Source organism: Neolamprologus brichardi, chromosome 4 (assembly GCF_056152115.1).
Source record: "Neolamprologus brichardi isolate AB-2024 chromosome 4, ASM5615211v1, whole genome shotgun sequence".
NCBI lineage: Eukaryota > Metazoa > Chordata > Actinopteri > Cichliformes > Cichlidae > Neolamprologus > Neolamprologus brichardi.
The window spans coordinates 6,625,577-6,648,601 of record NC_142107.1 but is presented as its reverse complement, the minus strand read 5'-3'; the positions used below and the strand labels follow the sequence as shown (position 1 = coordinate 6,648,601).

At 39.0% G+C, this 23,025-nt stretch overlaps 1 protein-coding gene across 1 annotated transcript in view; it reads right to left on the bottom strand.

Annotated features, from left to right (window-relative positions):
* The window catches only part of mgat5b (alpha-1,6-mannosylglycoprotein 6-beta-N-acetylglucosaminyltransferase B), a 73,303-nt gene that overhangs the window by 37,852 nt on the left and 12,426 nt on the right, over window positions 1-23,025 (bottom strand). The window contains exons 3-8 of the mRNA XM_087839684.1: window positions 18,972-19,116; window positions 12,601-12,710; window positions 10,435-10,508; window positions 8,185-8,352; window positions 6,654-6,818; window positions 335-504 (exon numbers count right to left, since the gene is read on the bottom strand). Of these exons, the coding sequence (XP_087695810.1) occupies window positions 335-504; window positions 6,654-6,818; window positions 8,185-8,352; window positions 10,435-10,508; window positions 12,601-12,710; window positions 18,972-19,116 (832 nt within the window). The remainder of the gene's footprint in view (window positions 1-334; window positions 505-6,653; window positions 6,819-8,184; window positions 8,353-10,434; window positions 10,509-12,600; window positions 12,711-18,971; window positions 19,117-23,025) is intronic.

The window sequence follows — 23,025 nt, the reverse complement described above, 5'->3', positions numbered from 1 at the left end:
CGAGTGACGAGCCCGTTATCACTCAGGAGTCAGTGAGCTGCGGCAGGAAGGAGGTGCACAAGCTGTAGAGATGCTGTCAAGCCCTCAGGCTGAAACAGCACTCTGCAGCAGGAGGAGATAGCTTATCTGTGTGTGGCCAAAGGTGATCGAAAGCAGTGTGTGGGCAACAGCACTGGGATCGGGCTGCCGATGGCTCACAGAGCATCTAGAATGAACAACAAAGCATTTCCATTCACTGTTTTGTTGCTTTTACGAAAGAGCAGATGACTCCCGCACAGATACCCTCACATAAAATTTTAACTGTGTGTTAAATGCAAGGTTTATATTAACTTACCCATGCAGCTCCTTGAGAGAAAACGAGATCTTGAGGTTGTGTCCCAGCACGTGAAGGGCTGTGAGAATGTCGGCCCATTGCACCATCTCGCCTAAAGGACCTCCCTTCAGCACCTTGGGACTGAAGACATCCCCAGACTCCTCTGTCAGAAAACCCACGTGGACGAGAATCTGAATGCAGAAGGTAGAGAAGAGTCAAGGCAAGAGAGGAATGGAGTTGAGTGCACCACAGCACAATGTTTTTTTAATGCAATGCGTGCAGTGTTTCAGTTCTGTTACAGTAGGGAACTGGAGATTTTTTTTTGCCCCCATCAATTTCAACTTTTGCTATTCAGACAATCTCCAGCACTGCATGGGGAATAACTGAAAGCAATTGTGAGAGCAATTTTCCTAGGTATTTTAAAATTTCACATATAAATGTATCCAGATATTAGGCATGGATCAGTGAGGTTACATTTTAAATACTGAATATGTAATGGATGAGGAAAAAAGGAAAGAAAAAGCAGGCTGGCTGTGTTTCCACACTAGGTAACCAATTCATTCAACTCTGCATGAAGCCGAGATAAAAACTGACCTGTGCGAGGATAATTAATATGCACAACGATGCGCGACTTTTAAAACTGTTTACCAGGAAGCATAGCTTTCACGGGCTATTAAATATTTTCAGATGGAAGTATATTCTTTTCTTTTCTTTTTTATTTTTCCATCACATGTGTTTTGAAAAACCTTTTTAAAAAAAAAAAAAAAAAAAAGATTCACAGTAGATCACACATATGCTAGCTAAGTAAATTTAGACATTGCAAGCATTGCTTTGTTTCAGTTCGCAGATTCCTTTATTGTCTCCTACACTGCTAACACAAAACAGCTTGAGCCTTGAAACTGTTTAGCATGCAGAGCTGTGCCCACATATGAGCCACACATATCAGATGTGAAATCACTGCCGCAACAACAGTGCGAATTGTGGTAGGGAATAAAAAACCAAACAAACAAAAGATCTCAGTTTGGTGTAAGGGCAGGGGTGGGTGGTGTAGGGGGGGTTAATTTTATAATTTGCACAAACATTGAAAGAATAAAATAACCAAGTACATAAACAGGACATAGTGATTATCAGCATATGTTCAACAATAACAGAAAGAAGAATGGATCCTTTGAAAAAATATTATAAATCCTTTTATTTTTTTTTAATAGATAGGGCTTCGCTGAGGTTATGATAATGCTTTTGAAGAGAGGAATGGTTTGGTCTAGACTGAAGCATCACATTCAGAGGTGATCAAACAGTGTGTGGGCACAAACACTGTGATCGGGCTGCTGATCTTTTACTGAGCATCCAGAAAAAACAGCAAAGCATTTTCACTTCTGAATTGAAATTTGTGGGAGTTTTCCATAACAGTGATGATGGTGGTAAATGTATAACGTGTAAGTTAAAAAAAAATTTGATTTAAAACTTTACTCTGGAGAAGGTTTTTTTTATTAGATTAAACTGATAAAACTGTAAAGTTAAAGTTTATCTAGAAAAAGCTATCAATCTGTTTGTTTTTCCTGATTTATCCAAGTCAGGGTTGCAGGAGGGCTGGAGCCTATCCTAGCTGACTGTGGGAGAGACATGGGGTACATCCTGGACATATCACTAGTCTATCAGAAGGCTAAGACAGAAACACAGGCAATCACGCTCATGGCAAATCTTGAATTGAATTAACTGAACTGGACTGTGGGAGGAAGCTGGAATACCCAGAGGGAACTTGCACAAACACAACATGCAAAGTCCACACAGCAAGTCCCCAGCTGGCCAGCAGGTTTGAAACCAGACCATACTTCCTGTGAGGGGGCAATGCACCATCATGACACCCTCCCTTTAGATAATGATATAAACTTGCTAAAATGTTTTGATAGTTTTGGGAATTATTTATACAACCCTGATATGTAAATCAAGTTTAGCGTGTGTGTGTATGTATATGTATATATATATATATATATATATATATATATATTTGTTTTTGTTTTTTTTGTTTTTTTCTTCTTCATGTGCAACAGCTGATTTCAAAACAAATGACATCACACATTTTTAGTCCAGTGGTATTTTAGGACCACTGGCATGTGTTGTTTTATATCTATAAATAAGTGTACATCAAACAGTGATACTAATAGGGCCTGTGATTGATAACTTTGTCTTATACAATGAATATGTAGCTTGGAAAGAAGAAGGGTTATCCTTCTTTTCCTTGGTGTTTATGCTGAATGGGTCAACTGTTGCAGCAGCTCTCATCAACTTTTAAAAAAAATTACTTTATCCCCTGATGAAGTTGATTTTTCTTGTTTGTATTTGCTTCTTGGAGTTCTAGAACTGACAGAGCCTTTCAGGCGAGAGGTGAAACATCCAAATGACTTGATGAAGTCTAGTTGCTTTCTTTTTAAGTTCCTACCATGACCTGGATGACTGAAAACCTACACATTCAAATTTTACAAGTCTAATAGATGTTTTTCTTTGCATTACACTATTGGTAATGGCAAATCTTCATCAGCCGATTGTGCTGACCATTCTATTGCCTAGAGAGTGCTGGTCCCATATCTCAGGTATGAGGTGCTAGGAGGAAACAATGGTGTTTTAGTGTTGGAGCTACTCCAGTAATCATCATGGGGAATGTGAGGTGGATCATCATGGGGAGTGTGGAGTGCGTCAATGAGACATTGACACACTCACACGTCTTAGATCAGAGTGTGACCCTATCTGCTGTCAGGACTTTTTGAGCAGTGGTAAGAAAAAGTGTGGAAAGACTGAACTAGTGATGACTGAAAACTCATTCCGGACATGTTACTGGAAAGAAACTTTAAAGTGTTAACTGCTGGATTGCATATGTAATAATCTCTGAGGGCGTTACTGTTGCTGTCTGAATCCTCCATCAGCTGACAGAGATCATCCAAGTGACTTTAGTTGGGGTAAATCTCTATCAATAAATAAAGGACCCAGACTCTTATTGTATTAAATTAAGAGTTTGACTGTCAAGTTTGTTTTATTATTATCTTATTTTATCCATGTTGACAGTTATTCACCATGCCCAGAGGCACTACTAGTTTACTGTCGAGTGGCATCACTAGCTTTTACAAGGACTTTGGTTTAGGATAAAGTAGAATTGGGTTAAACAATCAAACAAAAGGTGAGTGGTTGATATGCAAAAATGCAAATGAGCAGGTAAACAGTCTTTGAAACAACAAAGGCACCACTTTTGTTTTATCAAGCATGGGTGCAAGTCAAGACATGAATTCATGTGTCAAGTCAAGTTAGATAAGAAAGAGACTTCAGACTCAAAGCTAATGTTACTTGTGGTAGTACAGCACGTTAGCCTCTAGTCCAGTGTGACCATCTGTTCTGACAGGATGTTGATGTTATTGTTATATCTGAAGATGATTCTGTGTCCAGTCCACTCAGAGGCAGATTAATTGTATTCAATCAAGATAAAAAAAAAAAAAATCTGTTTTTTGCTTCTAGTTAGACTATAAACAAACACAAAAGACTCACCAGCAGTTACTCATGACTTACTAAAGTATCACATGAATGCCGAGTCATACCTACTGAGCGATAAAGTATGAGGTGAGGACAAGTTTTTTACTCAAACACTAAAAGCTCAGAGCACAGTGAAACAGTAAAGGCATCAGAAAACTGGACACGCTGGCCCGATACACTCTATAAAGATCTCTCTTTCACACAAATCAGTGCATTTCTGTTTGCTCAACAGCTCTCAGTGTTTCAGCAAAGGAAGCCAAGCTTGCAGGGTCTGGTTAATGGACAGTAACTATTACTGTCACACAGACCATTACAGTAAACAAAGCTCTCTTTTCCCAGTGGGGGAAAAAGAAGCTGGCATTTGGAAAGAGCGCAATCCTATTAATAGAGAGAAATTTGATTTATTCAGTTGAAAACTGGCTGATGAGAGCAACACAAATACACACACATAATATAATGCCAAGATAATGTGAGTTCATTTACAAAAGACAGAATTCAGCAATTCTGAATTTCTTTCAGTCGTCACGTTTCATTGTGGCTACAGAAAGGTTTTGGGAGAACGGCCTACATCCATCTCAGTAAAAATAGCTTATGAAACTGAGATCTGGACTACAGTAGCAGCATAATGAGAAGCAAGGCATATAATGACACTGTAGCTTCTTAATAAGATGCTCCACACAAACATGCATGGCAAAAAACCTACCATACGGTACATGGAGAGGATGTATAATTGTATGGCTATAATCACATATGACTATATTTATGTTCAAACCAAATTAGTTCAGACATTTAATTACTTCATTACAATAATAAGATGTGACTGGACCTCTGTTCCATGTGGAAACAATGTCAGTATCGGTCTGTTTACGATTCACTGACCAGTTTTGACCAGGGAGATGATGTCATTGTTTCAACCATGTTTCCTTAGAGCCTGTGCAAGAAGGCCATGGTCTATTTTTGGTGAGAGAAGTTATTTCATTAGAATACCACTTAGCACTAGTTAGAATGGATCTGTGTAATGCACCCCTACAATATATGCAAGTACCTTTCTAACCAAGCTTTACTTAATAGGAGAGAATTTAGCAGTACACCTTCATCTAAACACTGTCACCCCTTGCTGCAAAAAACAAAATGGGCCAAAACTGAGACTTTGCAAAAGCAGCAGCTGGATAAGATGGACATAGCTACTGTGATGTCACCCGCATGTTTCTAAAGTCCTGTAGCCTCGAGATGAGACTATACTTATTAGCTATACCACAGATAATCCTCTATTTTGAAACATAGTATCACTAAAGGCCATTAAATTCAGGCCCTTTGCAAAAAAGTTTAGATTTTTCAGATCCAAACTCAACATATTTGCATTTTTGCGGAAAATACGTCCTCAAAATATGCCCTGTGGACAAAACAATGAAGTTGACATCAAGCAATGATGAACTGGTCATGATGTTTCTAAACAAAAAAAGGAAGAAAATAGGATTCTGGGTTCATCCGTTTCTCACGAGCAGGCGACAGCAGGGAGAATTTCATGTTTGAGTCCAAAAAATATTTTTAACTCACAAAATATTTGCACAGATTTTTACAGATTTTACGGAGCCAGTGTGTAAAGGCCTCAAGATTTTGTTCAATATAAAACAAAATGAGTTCTTAAACTCAGTAGAAAAGTGTGACTACTATGGGATGCAAGACTTTTTGTAACCAAAGCTATTGCCATCTGGTGGCGTCTGGAGAAAAAGTAGTTTTAAGGCTTGATTTATCCTGTATGCAGTCCATCTTTGATATAGAGATTATGGTATGGAATTGGCATTACTTTACTATTTTTGTGGTCAGATTGGCATCAGAATTGAAAAAAATACTCACAAAATTCATTCAATTAAAACAATTAAGAACAGAACAAACAGCTGATATTTTAAAAAGTGTGCTTTTGCATTAGGCTAAAGTGAATTTTCAACCACTGGTTGTAGTGGTTAAAAACAGTGGGTTTTTTTTGTTTTGGTGGGTTTTTTTACTCCTGTGTTCTGAACCAAAAACATATGAGCAGCCTAAGGCAAAGCAAGACTGCTGGCACCCCAGAGGCAGCAACAGAAGTTTCAACACTGCTAATCAATGCGTCATCAAGATGTGAAACAGCTAACACCTCAGCAAGTCAGATAAAAGTCTAGAGGTGGGGAAATCTGCCATGGCTGTATCTTGTGGGTGTTCTGCATGACACATTGTTATTTTATGCCATAATTAACATCAATCTTTGCGACAGGCATTAAACATTTACTTTTTATTCCCAAATGTACAATCTAAATTCTCGCCAAAATACGCCATGTACTCATGCCAGTGCTTTTTCACTGGACATCTCTTGACACTTGGTGGAAATGCAGCTGTCAGAGGTGAAAGTGCACGAAAGCCTCTCAGTAGTTACTCTGAGTCAGCATCTGTTCATGTCTGTACCTCAGCATAGTGTAATTCACACCAAGCAGGCAAAGATTAAGAAGAACATAAAAGTTCATCTGAGTGTCACAGTTGTTGGTAACTTGGTCTGGTGTGTGGGCAAGTTTGTTAGAGTAGAAACATTCTGTGCTGAGAGGTTTTTTTCCCCTCAGTGCCGAACCAGATGGATTTACATCAAATTAGAAACTGAGGAATATGTTTCCAGACTTAGAAGACAGGAAAAAAATAAATAACGAGGGGAAAAAAAACTGTAGATAAACGCTTTTATTCAGAGCACTCATCTGCTGTATGTTGCTGTCACAACACTTTGAAAAGAGGAAACCGCATCACGGACTACTTCTCCTTCTGCGCACACTCGTGTGTGAAAATCTCTCATATTCACCCTTTTTTGCTCTCTCCAGTGGTTGCGAAGCTTGTCATCCAGCCGCCGAGCAGCAGAGGCCCACTGTGCTGCCAGCCTGCGTATGCGTCTCTTCATGAAGCTCAAAGATTCCTTCCCGGTGCCCACCTGCTCCATCAGAGCCCCGATGTCAGACTGAAAAACAGCCTGGATGACAGGAGAGGAAAGGTATCGGAAATGTAAGGAAAATTAGATGTGGCTTTTCATGAGCCAATAATTAATTTCATTCTTTTGTTGTAATAATTCCTTACTGAATTTTACACCAGAAAATAGGGATTATGCTGGTATTGAGATGAACGGGTGAGAGATATTAGAAAAAAGTTAAACGTTATGATGCCTGTTTTTTCTTAACAAATAAAGCAGTTTTCATTGAATGTAGTTTAAAATCTATAGGTGACAGACAGTGTGCAGTGTCTGAGATAGACTCCTTGGATAGGACACCTGAGAGATTCCCAGATTTTCCTCTTTCACCCACTCTAATCACTGCATCATAAGGCATAACCAGTATGGGATCGTTAATCGAAGGAGAGACTGCATGGAAGAGCTGAAAGGACCACAAACCCAAACTGTCTCTCCCTAACACACATATACTATAAAAGAAAAAAAAATACATAGAGCTGCACCGTCTTGTCTCAATACAGGTGGATTATTGCTCTCAAGAGCAACTTGTGTACAGCAAAACAAGATGCAGAGCACTGAAGGGACGCTTTGGGAGTATTCCCAGTGAGTACCGGCTGGCAATTACAGCAGAAGGCAGAGCTGCAGAAAGACTTCACGTCAGGGCCCATCATGCTGGCAGTGCATTACTCTGGGGAGAGACACGGGGGAGAGGACGGGGGCGAACGGATGGGTAGACCTAGCAGAGTGATTGTAAGCTCAGCGCATCGCGTGTTGATGCCGAAAATAAAAATCAAATGAGGCAGGAAAGCAAACAGCAGTGAAAACTGGGTGCGACACCTAGCACCGTTTAAGGGATAATTTACAGCTGCTTATTCTCCTCTGCGGGGAACTTATCAACAAATATGGCCACTGAATCCTCGAACATCGAAACACGCACTACTAACCATTTCACACCATTATTTTTTATTTGCCAATCTCCCATATTTTCTTATATTTTTGCCAATTTCAGGCTTATGATAACTTTGAGATCGACACCAGAGGTGGCGTTTCATGTGAGTGCAGATTACCATGCGCTTCCTCAGTGGAGCATCAGCCCCTTTTTTGACCTGCCGGTGAGAATTTTGACTTTAAAAGCATTGCACTCCCCCACCCTCTTGAGTTCTTCTTCATCAATGCACAGCCGTGAAAACAACCCAGCAAGATTCCTTAGTTCAGCAACGGGACTTCTCCTTTATTCTGCAGAAAGGCTCCTAGCTCTTGTACATGGCTGGGCCATAGTAGGCGAATGTTTAGCCCCTAAATCACTGTCACTTTGCTCTCTGTTCCAAGTTATTGTTCAGCTACCAGAAGGTCAGAAGCAATTGGAAGAAATGATGTGAAAATATTATATTACCTGTCTCTTGGGGGGAGGCTTTAAGGTAGGTGTAGTGGTCTGATTCCTCCAGGCCAGTGGGGGGCAGAACCACTCCACCTCACTCAGGTAGATAAGGAAGGAGCAGTCAGAGCCGTCAACGCCGTAAAAGGCGTAGCAAGGGTCCGAGGTCCAACGAGCACGCATCCACTGGAAAGAAAAGTTGGGGTTGAATACTAACGACATATTGGACCAAGCTTTGCAAAAATAAGGTCCCACAAATACACCACCAACAAAAGAAGCTGTTACAGAATTCAGTTTTTGTAAACTGTCCTTCATGTTCTCCTTGACCTGAGGAAGGCCCCTTGTCAACATTATTATCACGTTATTATTATTATTTTTTGCATTACCACAACCTCAAAAATGTTTTTTCTAAAAAGACAAAATCCTGAGTAAAAGCATGTTATAAAGAAAAAACATAACATGTGGAAATACTTGTGACTTTAGCCAAGAATCACCATCTCGTAACAGTAATACAGACATTTCTGTCAACTAGGCCAGTTCAGACGAAAGCATACTGATCAGATAAGGTGATCAGCTGTCCGCATTAAATACAAAACAATAAAAATTTCCAAAGATATTGATGGTTAAATAATCCATAATGTTGGATATCACCATGGGAGTGTGGCTTTTTCCGTTTATCAGTGGGGTCTACACATTTCTGCTTCAGCGTGATGCCACTTTTTTTAAGTTAAATTAGTCTGATTGGCTTTGCGTCAGATTGGTGACCTGTCCAGGGTACCCCACCTCTCGCCCTGTGGTAGCTGGGCTCCAGCACCCACGTGACCCTGATAAGGATGAGAGGAAGAGAATGGTTGGCTAGACAGTCTAATTAATCTTAGATTAAATAATCTAATGATACCGTTATGAAACAAGTTTAGGATGTTGTTAACTTAATAACAAAAAAGTTTTGGAAGTCTGACTCAACAAAACTTTTCCCGTCCAGTGTTCTCTACAGTAGGCTGCAGTTACTGAACTCCATCCCAAAGATCTTTTTTTTTTGCCGACTCAGTAAATGCAGCGTTCCATACTTCTTCTGGCGTTAACGTCAGAACAAAAAATTTACACCAGGAGCTTCGTGGCATAGTGTTCCTGGCCGAGGAGCTCCTCCAGGTGGCCTAGTACTTTTGTCACATAGTCTATATTAAATACATCCATATGGCATATTACTGATGATGGATGAAGGTCTGCTTAATACATGCAAATAACTATTTTCTCTGTATACATGTCTGGTACACAGCTATACTAGCACACTTCGTTGCGACAGCAGTATACTGAACAAGCTTAGTTTTTTCATAAAGCACAATGACTTTTTATTTTATTTACCCAAGCTGTTTTTTTAAACAGTATTTTTTTTCCCAAACTGCAATTATGAAACTCTGTTTACTCATCTTTTTTTATAGTCTGCTTTTCTTTGCTTTGATTAGTTAGTGCAGTCCATTGCTTAGACAACCCAGTTTTCTGCTAAGAGCCTTTAGCCTTCACGTGGCCAAATGGGGTTTTTTATAGCTTTTTTTTTTTTTTACATATTGTGATGTTTTCAGTCATAAAAAATGTTTCCTACTTTGAGTTTTTAATTGAGGTCTCCTGTGCTTTTCATTTTTTCCCCACACTTTCTTTAACAAAAACTGTTGTAGTGAAGAAAATGGAAAGAAGTGGTTGTTAATGAAAACAGCTCATTGGAACTTATATATTTTTGTATGTTTAATCATAAAATCTTTTAACTATTAAAGATCTACAAGTATTTAAAGTACAACGAAGCATGTAAGTATCAACTATGATTGCTATTTTATTACAAAGCCACAGGTTTTATAAATTTTGCTGGTAAAACAATATAAGCATACTATAAAATACATTTCACAAAAACTTTAAATACCTTAAATTTTAAAGTTTATTTTTTTCCAGTATCATATAAGCAAAGACATTTTGTTTTTATAATTCGTATTCTTAACTCCTTTTGGCATAAATGGGTTGTATATTTTAGAATATCTATCATAGAGGAAATCTATATGTGTATTACAGCTTTAAATAGAGCCATTAAATAAAAGGTCTCTGTAGTGTTCTATAGGACCTCACTTTAGACACTAAAATAGCTCGGTCGCTTGAAGGTTAAACATTTCCTTATCTTATTAGAGCAGATTTATATTGGCTTGCACCAAGGTGAAACGCCACAACACGACAAATGGATGATTGCTCTCTGCGTTTGGACTTAAGTGAGATATAAAGACTTACATCCATCTTACTGGGGCAGTCTGGATAACGGGGATCTTTAGGAATCTCACACTGTCCGAAAGCTCCGTCCCTAACTGGAGAAAAGGGAAAAAAAAAGCAGGGTATTTATCAATGCTTAAACACACTCTGACAAAAGACTACACGCATTAGACACCAGCATTAATCAACAAAGAAAAGCTGCATTGTTGAGATTTATTTTTTTTTCACGCTGTATATTGCTACACAAAGTCTAACACATATACTTGGGGTTTTTAGTCTCATTGGCACAGCTGTATAAAAATCTAGCTATGCAGTCAATTTTATTTATATAGAGCCAAGTGGCCTCAAAGTGCTTGATATTGTAAGGTAACGACCTCACAATAATAGACAGAAAACCCCGACAATCAAAAGTCTCCCTATGAGCAAGCACTTGGTGACAGCGGGAAGGAAAACCTCCTTTTTAACAGGAAGAAACCTCCAGCAGAATCAAGGTCAAGGAGTAGCAGCCATCTGCTGCGACTGTTTACATTTACAAAAAGAGTCCTGAAGCGTTCACTGTATTTGAGCATGCTACAGTAATAGGACGCCGCCATTGTAGCAAGTCAGTTTGTGAAATTTTGTCACTCCAAGATTTTCCACAACAGCTGCAAGTAGTATTATTATTGGAAATCACAGAGACTCAGACACAAAGTGGCAGACCACGTAAAGTTACAGAGCAGGGAGGTCGAGTTCTGAGGCTCATAGTGCGTAAAAGTCATCGCCTTCTGCTGATTCAAAAACCCCAGAACTTGAAACCTACTCGAGCATTAACGTCAGCACAAAACCTGAGCACTGGGAGGTTCATGGCACCATTTTCCATGGCTGAGCAGCTCATGTAGGTGTAATGTGTAGGTGGCCCAGTTCTTTTGTCCATATAGTGTAGAGGAGGATAAGAGAAACATGATGGTAATGTCCAACCAAAATTTCAACTGTTTTCAGTCAACCAAAGTAAAATCTTTATATTTCTTTCAAGTGTTTTTAGAAATTCTGTCAATATATTAGATTTTTTTAAAAAAATAGATTTTATATAGCTGCACAAAATCCAGCTACACTGAAATGAGGATAAGACAAGCACATGATCTATAGTCTACAGTCTTTCCTCTGGGCTTCAAGTCTGTTTATTTTTTGTATTAAAGCATACTGTAAATTCTCCAGCCCTTGGGATGAACGGAGATAAATTAGAGAAAAAGGCAGATAACAGACAAGCTCCTGTAAAAGCTCATATTCCCCTGCTAAATGGCCAAAATCGCTTCATCAGCCAGCTCACTGGATTTACTATAGATAGATTGCATTAGTGTGATTCATAAAAATTGGAATCCGCCCCCACCGCAATCCTGCTTCCCTTTTCCCCTCTTGCCCCTTCCTGTTGCATTGAGTATCTCTCCCCTTCCTCTTTCCCGTCTAAAATCCCAGCACTAGTAAGCCTAATTAAAAAAAAAAGAAGTTGCAGCTCCTCCACCAGCACCTACCGAGCATCAAAGAGCAGAATGGATGACAAATAATTGCCAGCTACTCTTACTGATTAGCATGATAACAACAGCGCTCTCACAAAGAAAAGTGCCACTGCCATTCAGCTGTAACCAAAAGTAACTAGATCAGCCCCACTTGAGTGATATCGCCCATTATGTCAACAGAAAAATGATCTGGCGTATTTTAATCGGACGTCGTGTTGAATTGTTTTCAGTCAAGTGCAAGGTGGGGGTACAGAGGAGAAACTGAGCTGTGAATTAAATTACGCTGATTTCTATTCTTTTCCAAATAAAGTAACTGAGAATGAAGGGCAATAAAGAAAGCTTGGCAAGACCCAGATCCCATTAACAAGGCAGCAATTTATCTTTGTGATTTAGATGTCCTGCAGTTGTGTAGCTTTTATATTGCATGTTTGGATTGCTATTCTCCAGGGTAATGTTCTGTGAATAATGTCTATCATTTTCAATATGACCAACAAGCGAGTGGATGTTAGACATAAATTGTGCAGCCAAGTGCTAAACTGGATCCAAACTTGACAGTTTGGCTTATAGTATGTGGGCAGCAGGAAAGGCATCTCTGGGATTGGATGGATTGGAGATTGACGGGAAGATTCATCAGAGGGGCTGTATTTGTTTTCTTCGTGTGTGTGTGTGTTTGTGTGTGCATTTTAAATCATACCTCTGTTATAGGCCATGCTGCGCTGCAGGATCTGCTCCACTCTAACTGCCATGTCAGACATGTTCTGGGCTATGGCCTGAATTCGCTCCACTAGACCAATGGGCTGGATCCTAATCAAGCATATGAAACACAAAAACACACACAAACACTTTGTAAAGACCCGAAATATCTTAAATGTGAACCACAAATAGGCTTGTCAATAAAACACAGCGCTATATTTCTGTAACAGCTTCCTTCCATTCAGTTTGTTGTTTTCCCACTCTTCACAGTAAGCGTGAACCAGAAGAAGAAATGTTAATTATCTAGATCTTGAGGCGTGAAATCGAAAAAGCTTTTAAAACACTGACAGATAATTTATTTGCTGAGATAATATAGTAACTCTGCATATTAAAGCGGGTCTGTTGGGGAAATAAAAACAGAAGACGATTAGGTTGTTAGCAAATGTGTTTCACTCCAGTTGACCTCTGTGGCCTAAAAGCTGCTGGCAAAAGGATCAGGAACCAATATTTACAATGGAGAAGACGATGCATTGGATGAACTAAAGAACAACTAGGATGAAGACAAAAGAAGAGTCCGAAATTGGCAACATTATGCAATATCACAGTTTTAAGTTGCCATAATTTCGTGGCATGCCAGAAAACAAGCAAAACTAAATACATAAAGAAATTTTTTCACATAATTCATTGCTCTATGAAAAACTAGGTTGGTTGGACGGAGAAAGCCTGTCATCTCTAAGAAGAACATGGTAGCACACTTTAGGTTTGCAAATTTGCATTTCAGCCAGCTACAAGTCTTCTTGAATAACGTCCTTTGGACAGACATAAGCTCATATCAGCTGTCAAGCAGAGAAAGACTGCAAAAGAAAAGAATGAGGGTGTTGCAATGGCTCGGTTAAAATCCAGACCTGAACCTGAAAAAAAAACTAAGTACCAAAGTAAGTTTACAAAAATATCAACTTACTCACCTTGGGAATGCCCCCATTAATTGTTAAAGAATTTGTGCGATGAATTATAAAACACTCTTGTGAGAAACCCCGGTATGCCTCAGCATAAAAATCAATGAGTTTCTACTGATATTTGAAAAAACACTTTTTTAAAGATGTCTAACAGATGTCTCATAGGTAGTTATGTACTGTTTGTATGAGCATTCGGTAAGTTGTTATGAACCTGTGTATATATATATTTCTATAAATTGTGATACATGTTACTAACATTTGCAGCTCCGACATTAATTATTTTGATTTTTAGCTGATGTATAAATCATTTTATTAAAAAAATGTCTGATGTCGTAATCTGCAATGTCCCCTGAATTATGTTTTATAATCTCGTATCCAACCAACTATATGAAAACCCAAAGGTATACAGAATTTAATACACAAAGGAAATCCTCAGGTCTATGTTTACGAGGATAAGTGTAAAATCTTTACATGTTAAGAAAAAACTCAAAAATATTCTAATAAGACCTGTTCTTAAGTTTGTTTGTTTTTCCTAAGCATCCACTTTCATCCCCTCACTATGTGAGTCATTTTGTTTGCAAGAGTTTGAAGTGCACCCAGATTGTCTCCTGGTCTTGCTGGACCAGAAAGACTTTTATACACATGGTTAACACCTTAAACAAGTTTGTCTTAAAACCTTTTCACCATATTTCCCAACCTGCAGAACACACAGTTATTTATTGTTCATGCCCTTCAGGAGTACAAACCCTGAAAGGTCTGCAGCCTGTCTTTGATGTCGTTTAGTGGCACTTAACTCAAAGTTTATGTTTAATGCAGGAAGAAATAAAAGTCTATTCATCTTATTTTTAAATGGCAAAAAGATGGCACACAAACTCCCTTACATCAAAACCATGAAAACAGCTCAAGGGACTGAAATTAAATCGGTTACAACGTATAAATATTTAGGCATCATTATAGATCTGAATTTCTTATTTAAAATTCACACTGAAAAGCTTGTGTTCAAGCTGAAACTTAAATTAAGTTTCTTTCTTTGGAATAAATTTAGTTTGTCTCTCCAGGCGAGGAAATACTTGATTTCTGCAACGTTTCTTTCTCAGTATTTCTTGGATTACAGTGACCTATTCTTTCTGAATGCATCTGATCAGTGTCTACCATTGTGCTTAATGTTTTATTACTGAATGTGGAAATTACATGACAGTCTCTCTGGATGCCCACAGACTTTTTACCAATTGCTTTTTAAATTATCCATTTCTGCTTGGGCTGGCGTTTTCTTATCTGTGTACATGTGCATATAAATACATAACCGGTGCAGCCAACACTCTCAAAGTCAGAACACCAGTTGGAAAAAGGGCCTTTAATTATCCTTCACCTTTTAAATGGAATAATCTAAAGAAGGACCTGAAATTGTTAGGCCTGGTTACTATGGGAAGACTGTAGTTCTCCTGGTCTATGTGATTGCTCTTATCATATATGCTCTAGACCAGTGTTTAATAATGCTCTTGGAGCCACGCCACATTGTTCACATTAGAAAAATCATATGACACACCACCAAACAAAACTGTCACAAAAAATATATTGATAAATTTTCTCCGTGCACCAGGTACAGCGGAATTGGTTCGGTTCATTTTTTGCTTTTTTTTGACCACTTTTTTGATGAACTGCTAGGGTGTTCATCTGGGTCCGAATTCTCTCCAGGACCCAGGTCAGATTGACTACTTTTTCTCTTCAAATATTTATCTATTACTATTACGCGCGCCATCATCTCGCAGCATGACTATTATTTCTTCTTCATCTTCTTCTGTTTTACTAACAGTTGGTAACCCATTTCACTAGCTGGGCCCACGTTGCCATTTTAGGTTTATGAGCATTTTTAGTAGATAAAGGCAAATGGCTTAATCAAGAAATGAGCTGCGGTTAGGGTGTGGGGGTGTGTGTTTGGAGGCGTGATCCTGCTCCTGGAATTTAGATAATTTACCTCCAATTAATTAGAGCAGGTAGTTGCACTGCCCTCTAGTGGAAGAGAATGTTATTGTTCTCCGCATTACTCACGCTGATCGCTTACAGCACTAATCAGGTGGAGCCAAACAATCTGCCATGGCACTCCTGATCATTTCTCACACACACCTACGTGCTGCGGCACAGCGGTTGGGAAACACTGCTCTAAAAGATGTGTTCACTCACTTGTAATGTATGTTAGGTACATTTATATGCATTGTGTATTTGTAAAACAAACCACGGTCTTCCATTAAAATTAAGGAAGTAGTTCTGTTGTAGTAATTAACCAAATCAGTTTTCTTAAAAAATACACAAAACAAAAAAATAATTCTCCTGATATCTTGCTGGATATTATTTTGCAAGTATAACCATACACAACTAAAAACTAAATAATCCTTTAAGCTTAAATACTCAATTTCAGACATCACTTCACCTGAAAACAGCGTTACCTGGCTATTTTCTCTGGTTATACATGCAAGTAAGTAAGTAATACGCATTTGTGGCTGAAATAAGTGTTAAGTAAGGTAACGCAATGATCCTGCCAAACCATTTGTTTCCCATAAGTATTTAGACAATGACGTGTGTGTGTGTGTACAACTTCACCTCTGTACACCACCACAGTGGATTTTAAATGAAACATTTATGATGTGTCTAAAGTGCAGAGTTTTAATTCAAGCTGTTTAGCAGAAGTGTCACATTTAGTTTTTAATTTTATACTGAAGATCTTGATTGTCTAATTAAATCCACTGTGGTGTACAGAGGCTAAATTACAAAAATATCTCACTGTCCAAAAACATGTGGATTAAACTGTAACTAGAGAAGAGGAAATAAGTTAGATCTGTATCCTCTTGATTGATTAACCAAATTAGCAAATAACAGCTTCAGCATTAGCATTTCGTAGCATTACAATCTGTGTAATAGTGCTGATGCTGAGGAGAAGAACAGTTTTTTCCCCACTTATTTACTCTTTCTACTTCAGATATGCACTGTGTGTCCAAAGAAAAGTAGTTATATAATAAGATTATAGGTTGCTATTACTAGATTTGCTTTGCAGGGAGAGTTTTCACAAGAGTAAATATTTTATGTTTGCAGCTGCTGGTGAATACTATTAAAAGGTTAAAGACGATCCTTTGCGGCCTGATCCTCATCTCTGCACATCTAAACACATTGCTTCATAAACATCTGACATGCAAAGACTAAGAGAAAAGTACATCGTGACCTTAAACTTTTGCACATTACCACACAACTTTAACGATGGTTGCTGCTTGCATTGTAACCAACCAACATTCATTAGTGGAACCACTTTATTGCAGTGTATCATTGCTGTTTTACATGACACTTAAATGAATTATTCAAATGAGCACTTGTGTTATATGGTAGTATTTCTGGAATTTATATTGCTCGTTAAACAGCTCTGAATATGTAAACCCGCAGAAACTCGCAAAAACAAATGAAACAGTGGTCCAGGGCCAGATGCAGATCGAGCAGAAAAAGTCTGATTTCATTTAGGCAGCATTTATTATTTTGTGTGTGTGTGCACGCGTGTGTGTCAGGGGAAAGCAATCATACTGTGCTTATATGCATAATTTAACATAATTCTAAAACCCAATCTCATTCCACTTCAGTCCATACAGAGCCAGCACCCAAGAAGCAAGTGGCAGCCAAAGATCTTTTTCTATCCCTTAAGTTGCAACAGGGCAGCACAGATTAATTAGCGGTCACACAGATATACAATCCGGTCTTTAAGTGATGACGTGACGAATCCTACTTCCGGGCCTAAAGTAGTCTGCGTTTAATATGGCTTTTGTGTTGTTAACATGTTTAACGTTATGTATTTTCTTCTATTTAATTTCAAAAAGCTCCTAAAACAGTCAGTGATCACTGTTGACCTCCCTCGGCTTTTATTACCGCCAATCATTTATTTAAGCTCAGTTTTTAAAACCTTACGACGTAACTACAGCCCAACTCATGCAGCAGTATATGTAACCTCGTATTGTGGATGGATTATCTCAGTTGTTCTCCTGGCTGAAGTTTGGTCCTTTTACAGCATCCTGCCATACGATTACATTTGTTCCTGACCACCGAGAACTCTCACGTTAACTTTTATCGAGTGGAAAAAAAGTTAGCTTGTTTATATTATGCTAACATAGCTGTGTCGCTAGCGGTCACGCACATCATTATATACCAGCTAGCCAAACTTCAGTAACCCTACAAACATCATTGCTGTTTAGTTTTCTGTCTTCATTTATGTTGGAAGTGATAACAGAGCTGTACGTTTTAATTTGTTTCCAAAACCTTGCAGTCAGGACATACTATATTGTATTTAGATAGAAGCTAGCAAGCTAACTTCCTGCTAACTTCTAACTCCGTTAAATGTCATAAATTCCGTTTTCATGGATGCCTGGATGTTAAACTCAATTGTTACACCTGGTAGAGCAGGACGCTGATCATTTTATTAAAGATGAAAGACTTTAGACAGTTTTTCAACTCTCAGTAATGCCATAGTGATCGTTTGATATATGGACCAGCAGCGGAGTTTAGGACCAAACACGGCTAGTGACGTCAGACTTAACGACCGGATTGAGCACAGGAGTCACACGCACAGCCTCTCATTGTGCAAACATACATTGGTTGTTTCACACAGAAGCATCTCATATTTCCATGAATCTGGGAGCGTAAAAGGCTATCAGCTGGTGAAGAGCAAGAGGACAGCTTAATTACTTTCACAGCATTATACTAGGTGAGCAAAATTTTTCTTGCTGGGAGATTTCACGCTAACCTCAAGTGTGAACTTTTACCCAATACGTATCAGCATTTGTGGTTGGTTTTGAAACTATTTGCCCTTTGTCACCGTAACATTTCCCGTTTAGTCCCTGAGAGGCCAATTAAATGATTGTTAGAACTGTGAGACTGAGGGTGTATTCAGGGAGCATTCTGCAGTGGAAACTAAACTGTAACATAGAAATATAAATATGTGGAGCTTTAGCCAGTAAATATTTTCCCATCACACTTGTGAAATCAGGGTTCAGGTTAGGTGAGGCACTATACGTCTGCCTTCGTTCGTTAAATGCAGATCGAATCGGTTACACAGTGAACAAGCCATACTGTAAACAGAAAATGTCCCTGCAAATCTCTCTAGAGATCATCAGAAGTGAATTCTGAGAGGAAAGATTTCCTGTCTATGATGAAGACACAGAGATGATGGACATGATATCCAACAGGGGAACTAATAATAAATGCAACAAAAGGAGGAAGCTTGGAAGCTTCCTATCCTTAAACCTGGAGCAATTGCAGGCATAAGAAAAGGTCAGTTGCCAAGGAAACCACAGAACACACAACTCTAGCTTGGCATCATATATACGTCTATATACATGTATACACATATACACATATCGAAATGCAAGCCAGTGCTATACTGTACCTGTCCAGTGCCGAGCTCAGCTCATCCAGCCTGTGGGTGTCAGTTGTGTTGCCCAGTTTTGACAGAACATCCATCCTCTTCATTATTACCTCCAGCATGTCACAGATTTTTCTCAGCACCCCACGAGACTCTTGGCCACCAAGTACTAAAATAAAACAAAACAAAAAATAGAGACAGATAAATACTATGTGACTAATAACACCTCAAAAAAAAAAATCAGAAAGATGGCACTGAGAAGATGAGGATATCAAAAGCAAGAGGATAAGGCACAAGAATTTATTGAAATAACACAGAAGTCGTTCAGGTGTAAACTGCTGCCTCCTTTAGAGGTCACTACAGCAGACCCTCTGCCTCCATCTCACCACATCTCTAGCATCCTCCTCGGGTCAAGCCAATCCTCTACATGTCCTCCTTCAATACATCTATGAACCTTGTTTGTGGTTTTGTTTTTTCCTCCTGCCTTGCAGCTCCATGTTCACCATCCTTTGTTCAGTTTACCCACTATCCCTCCTGTGGACATACCCAAACATGTCAGCCTTGTCTCTCTAACTTTGTCTCCTTTATCTCAACCAGAGCTGTCCCTCAGATGTACTCATTGCTAATCGTGTCCGGTCACTCTCAATGAAAATGTTAACATCTTGAACTCTCCTGGGTCCACAAATTACCCCTGAAACTCCAACCTGCCTTCATCCTTCTTTACCTCTCTTGTGCACCATCCTTTGCTTTGGATGTTTGGCCACATGTAGATAAACTCATCCGCCTTCACTACATCTGCTCCTGGTATCTTCACTGTTACACCTGTCTCCCTCTCATGTACACAAATGTATTCTGTCTTGCTTCTACTGACTTTTCTTTCTTTTTGTCTCCAGAGCATACCTCCACCTCTTTAGCCTCTTTTGCTCCCTATTCATGGATTCTCAAAGAGCCTGTCTTACTATATTATTATTATATTACTTTAATTCATTCCCAGTTTACTCTGGTTTACCTTTAACATCATCTCAGTCAATTTTCTTTGTACTTTCATCCGTCATAACTAAAGTCAGCTGCTCACTGGGAACCAGCACACCCAGCAAAACAAAGGAATGGTAAAATTAGACTCTCAGTGTTGGACTTGTTTTGGCGCTTAGTTCAGATTATTAATGACCTGACTGGTGGTAACCCAGAAGGGTGCTGTTTGCAAATACCCAGTCAATTAACAGGCTTGCAGAAACAGACAACCAGGTCAAAGCAGGTCCCAGAATGCAGAATGCTGAGCCAAGGTCCTGACCCTCCACTGTTTGCTTCAGTCACACTAAGCTCAACGTCAAGTATTCATTTTAAAATGTAAATGCACGAAGTACCAAGAAAACACAAATAACTCAGCGTGCCTCAGGCGGTAGGTCTTAAGTCACTTTTAATGAGAAAAAAAATTGAAGAACTGAGAAAAAGAGTGCCACTCTTGGGATTTTGGAGTGAATTTGTAGCCTGAAAAAAGAAAATATCCGAAACCAACAATAGCCTCATATTGTTCTCAGAGAGTGAAAATAAAACCTCACCTTTGAGCGTTCCCTCATCAATTGCATTAGGCTTTGGAAACTGCAATGTGTGCAGGCTGCACTTCCCTTGTCAGGGTTCATTTATCACGGGGCAGGGAAAAGTCACCTTTCACATAAAATAAATAAATAAATAAACTGCATTACATCTCCAGTAAATAAAATAAGGAGAGGGGAGAAAAACTCAACTTCTTCTGCTGTTTGTGAGAGTATGTGTGCTCCCCCCCTCCCCCAAAAAAGGAGTGCCTCTCAAAAAAGGTTAACAGAAATGTTGCACTGATCTACTTTCCTTCATTGCCTGTGCATATTTTGTTCTTTGGCTGAGGCTTTTCTATTATCCTCAGTCAAACTGGCCTAAAGACGTCTCCTTTTGAATAATTCAGTAGTTAGACAACAAATGTTTTATTCTACAGGCAGAAAGAAAGAGAATAAATGAATTCCCTTTAAGATTTGGAGCATTATAGCAGCAGTTTAATACTACACTTTTATAAAACACTGAACCAGGATTTTAGTGGGGTTTTTTCTTAAAAGAAGATTAGAAAGAAGAAAGCTAGTGTATTACCATGTTGTCTAAACTGTAGCATGTAAGGCCACATAAATAAACGTCTATTTGAAAATTGCAACCACTACTTAAAACCATCTATTAAAAAAAAACAAAAACAAAAAGGAAAGTCTGTTTCTTAATAAGGAGGATTCAGACTCTTTGCTAGGTTCAGATGATCCCCTATCAGTTGCCGTCTACTCGCTGCAGTAAATCTAAACAAAGCCCTTGGGCTAAAGTGTGGGAAGAATTCACATTTTTCCACAGTAATGATCCAGCTCTCACACGTTGTGCAAGTAAATCAGTATTACTGAGACTGTACCCCACCCACCACCCCCACCTTTCCTGCACAGTGCATTTTTAGCACTAAACCTTATATATGTTTGCAATCAACTGCTCATCAGACAGCCTTTTGCTCCTGTTTTCTGTCGTCTCTTGGGAAACATTAGCTAATGTGTTATTTCCCATGCAGATCTGAGTGCACCGACAGCAGTGCAGCAGGAGTTGATAGTGTATCTACGTGCTAATGTAGCGCCTCCTCTGTGTCATTCCTCATCAGCTGGTTAATAAAAGGCACATTTAACAACAGCTAATCTCCTTTAAAGGCTCAATTTCAGAAGTGCCACAGCACAATCAATATTCTGAACAAATTCCAGTTAGATCACCATCTTTACTGTAGCCTGCTGTGTCCAAAGCACTTGCTGACCGGCTATAAACAACTGCCTTCCAATACACCCACAGGCTCCGTGTAGACGTTCAATACCACAGTTTTTAGCCAGCCTGTCCGCCCGATATACAGCATCTTTTTATCTTTGTAGCTGTGGCCCTCGGTGTTTTCCCCATTCTTTCCCCATCACTTGATCCACAATCATACACAGTTTTCTCATCAGCACAGCGAAATGTGTTAGGCCGCGTCTGTGCCCTCTGGCCATAGTTCCTCGGCAAATTGTTTATGTGCCATCCAAGCCTCAGTGTTTGAGTCTACAATAGCAAACTTTGCTTTTACCCTACATGTTCAGCCTTCATGTCAGTGGCATTTAAAGCTCGTCCTCTGGGCTTTTTCAGAAGCGTTTCTGCTGGGCCAAGAAAATGTTGGTATGTTTGGAAAATGGCTGTGAGTGCGTGAAGCCCAAGTCGTTTACAGAATTGCCACTGCCTTTACTGATTTTAATACCACCTTAATGTTGAAATCATAAAATTCATACGAATCATGTGTGTTCATTTTAGTAGCAGACATAAAAACAAAACAAAACAAAAACAAAGAGCCCTGCACTCTTTGGCATAATAGCATAAAAAAAAATAAGTAGGACATGTCACGCTCATGTACAGCCCACACCATGCTTTCTGTCTGATTGCTGTTGCCTTCTGCAACCCTCTGGGCAACTTTAACAGAGTCCCAGTCTTCACATTTTTTTCCCCATATCTGACATTGCTGCAAAACCGCTCTTTTAAGAGAAATACTTACATAATAAATTAATTAAAGAACACTGCTTTAATGAGCTTGATAAGTAAGGACAATAAAGCACAAAGAGACACGTAGCAAGTGGCCCCCACGTGTGCTTGGAGAAAAACTATCAGCAGGTTTCTGTGGGGATGACACGGGCACTTCATATAATTCTATGTAAATTAATATTTGAGACAGAGCCTATCCCAGCTGTCACTGGGCGACGGGTTACCAATCCATCACAGGAGAAATACCACAATTTATGCTCACATTCACACCTAGAGCCAGTTTAAAATCACCAGTTAACCTAACATTCATGTCCTTGAAATACCCAGGGAGAATCCACGCAGGCACAGAAAGAACATGCAAAACTCCCACATAGACTTATTGAAAGGTTAATATAATGGCCCATACATGTGGTTACCCTGCTAGGAGTAATTGCAGTGTAGAGTAAAATGCTTTAAAAATCATTTATTGATGGTGATTTATTTATTATTTATGCATGTTGTCATATTATATACATATACTACTTCAGCC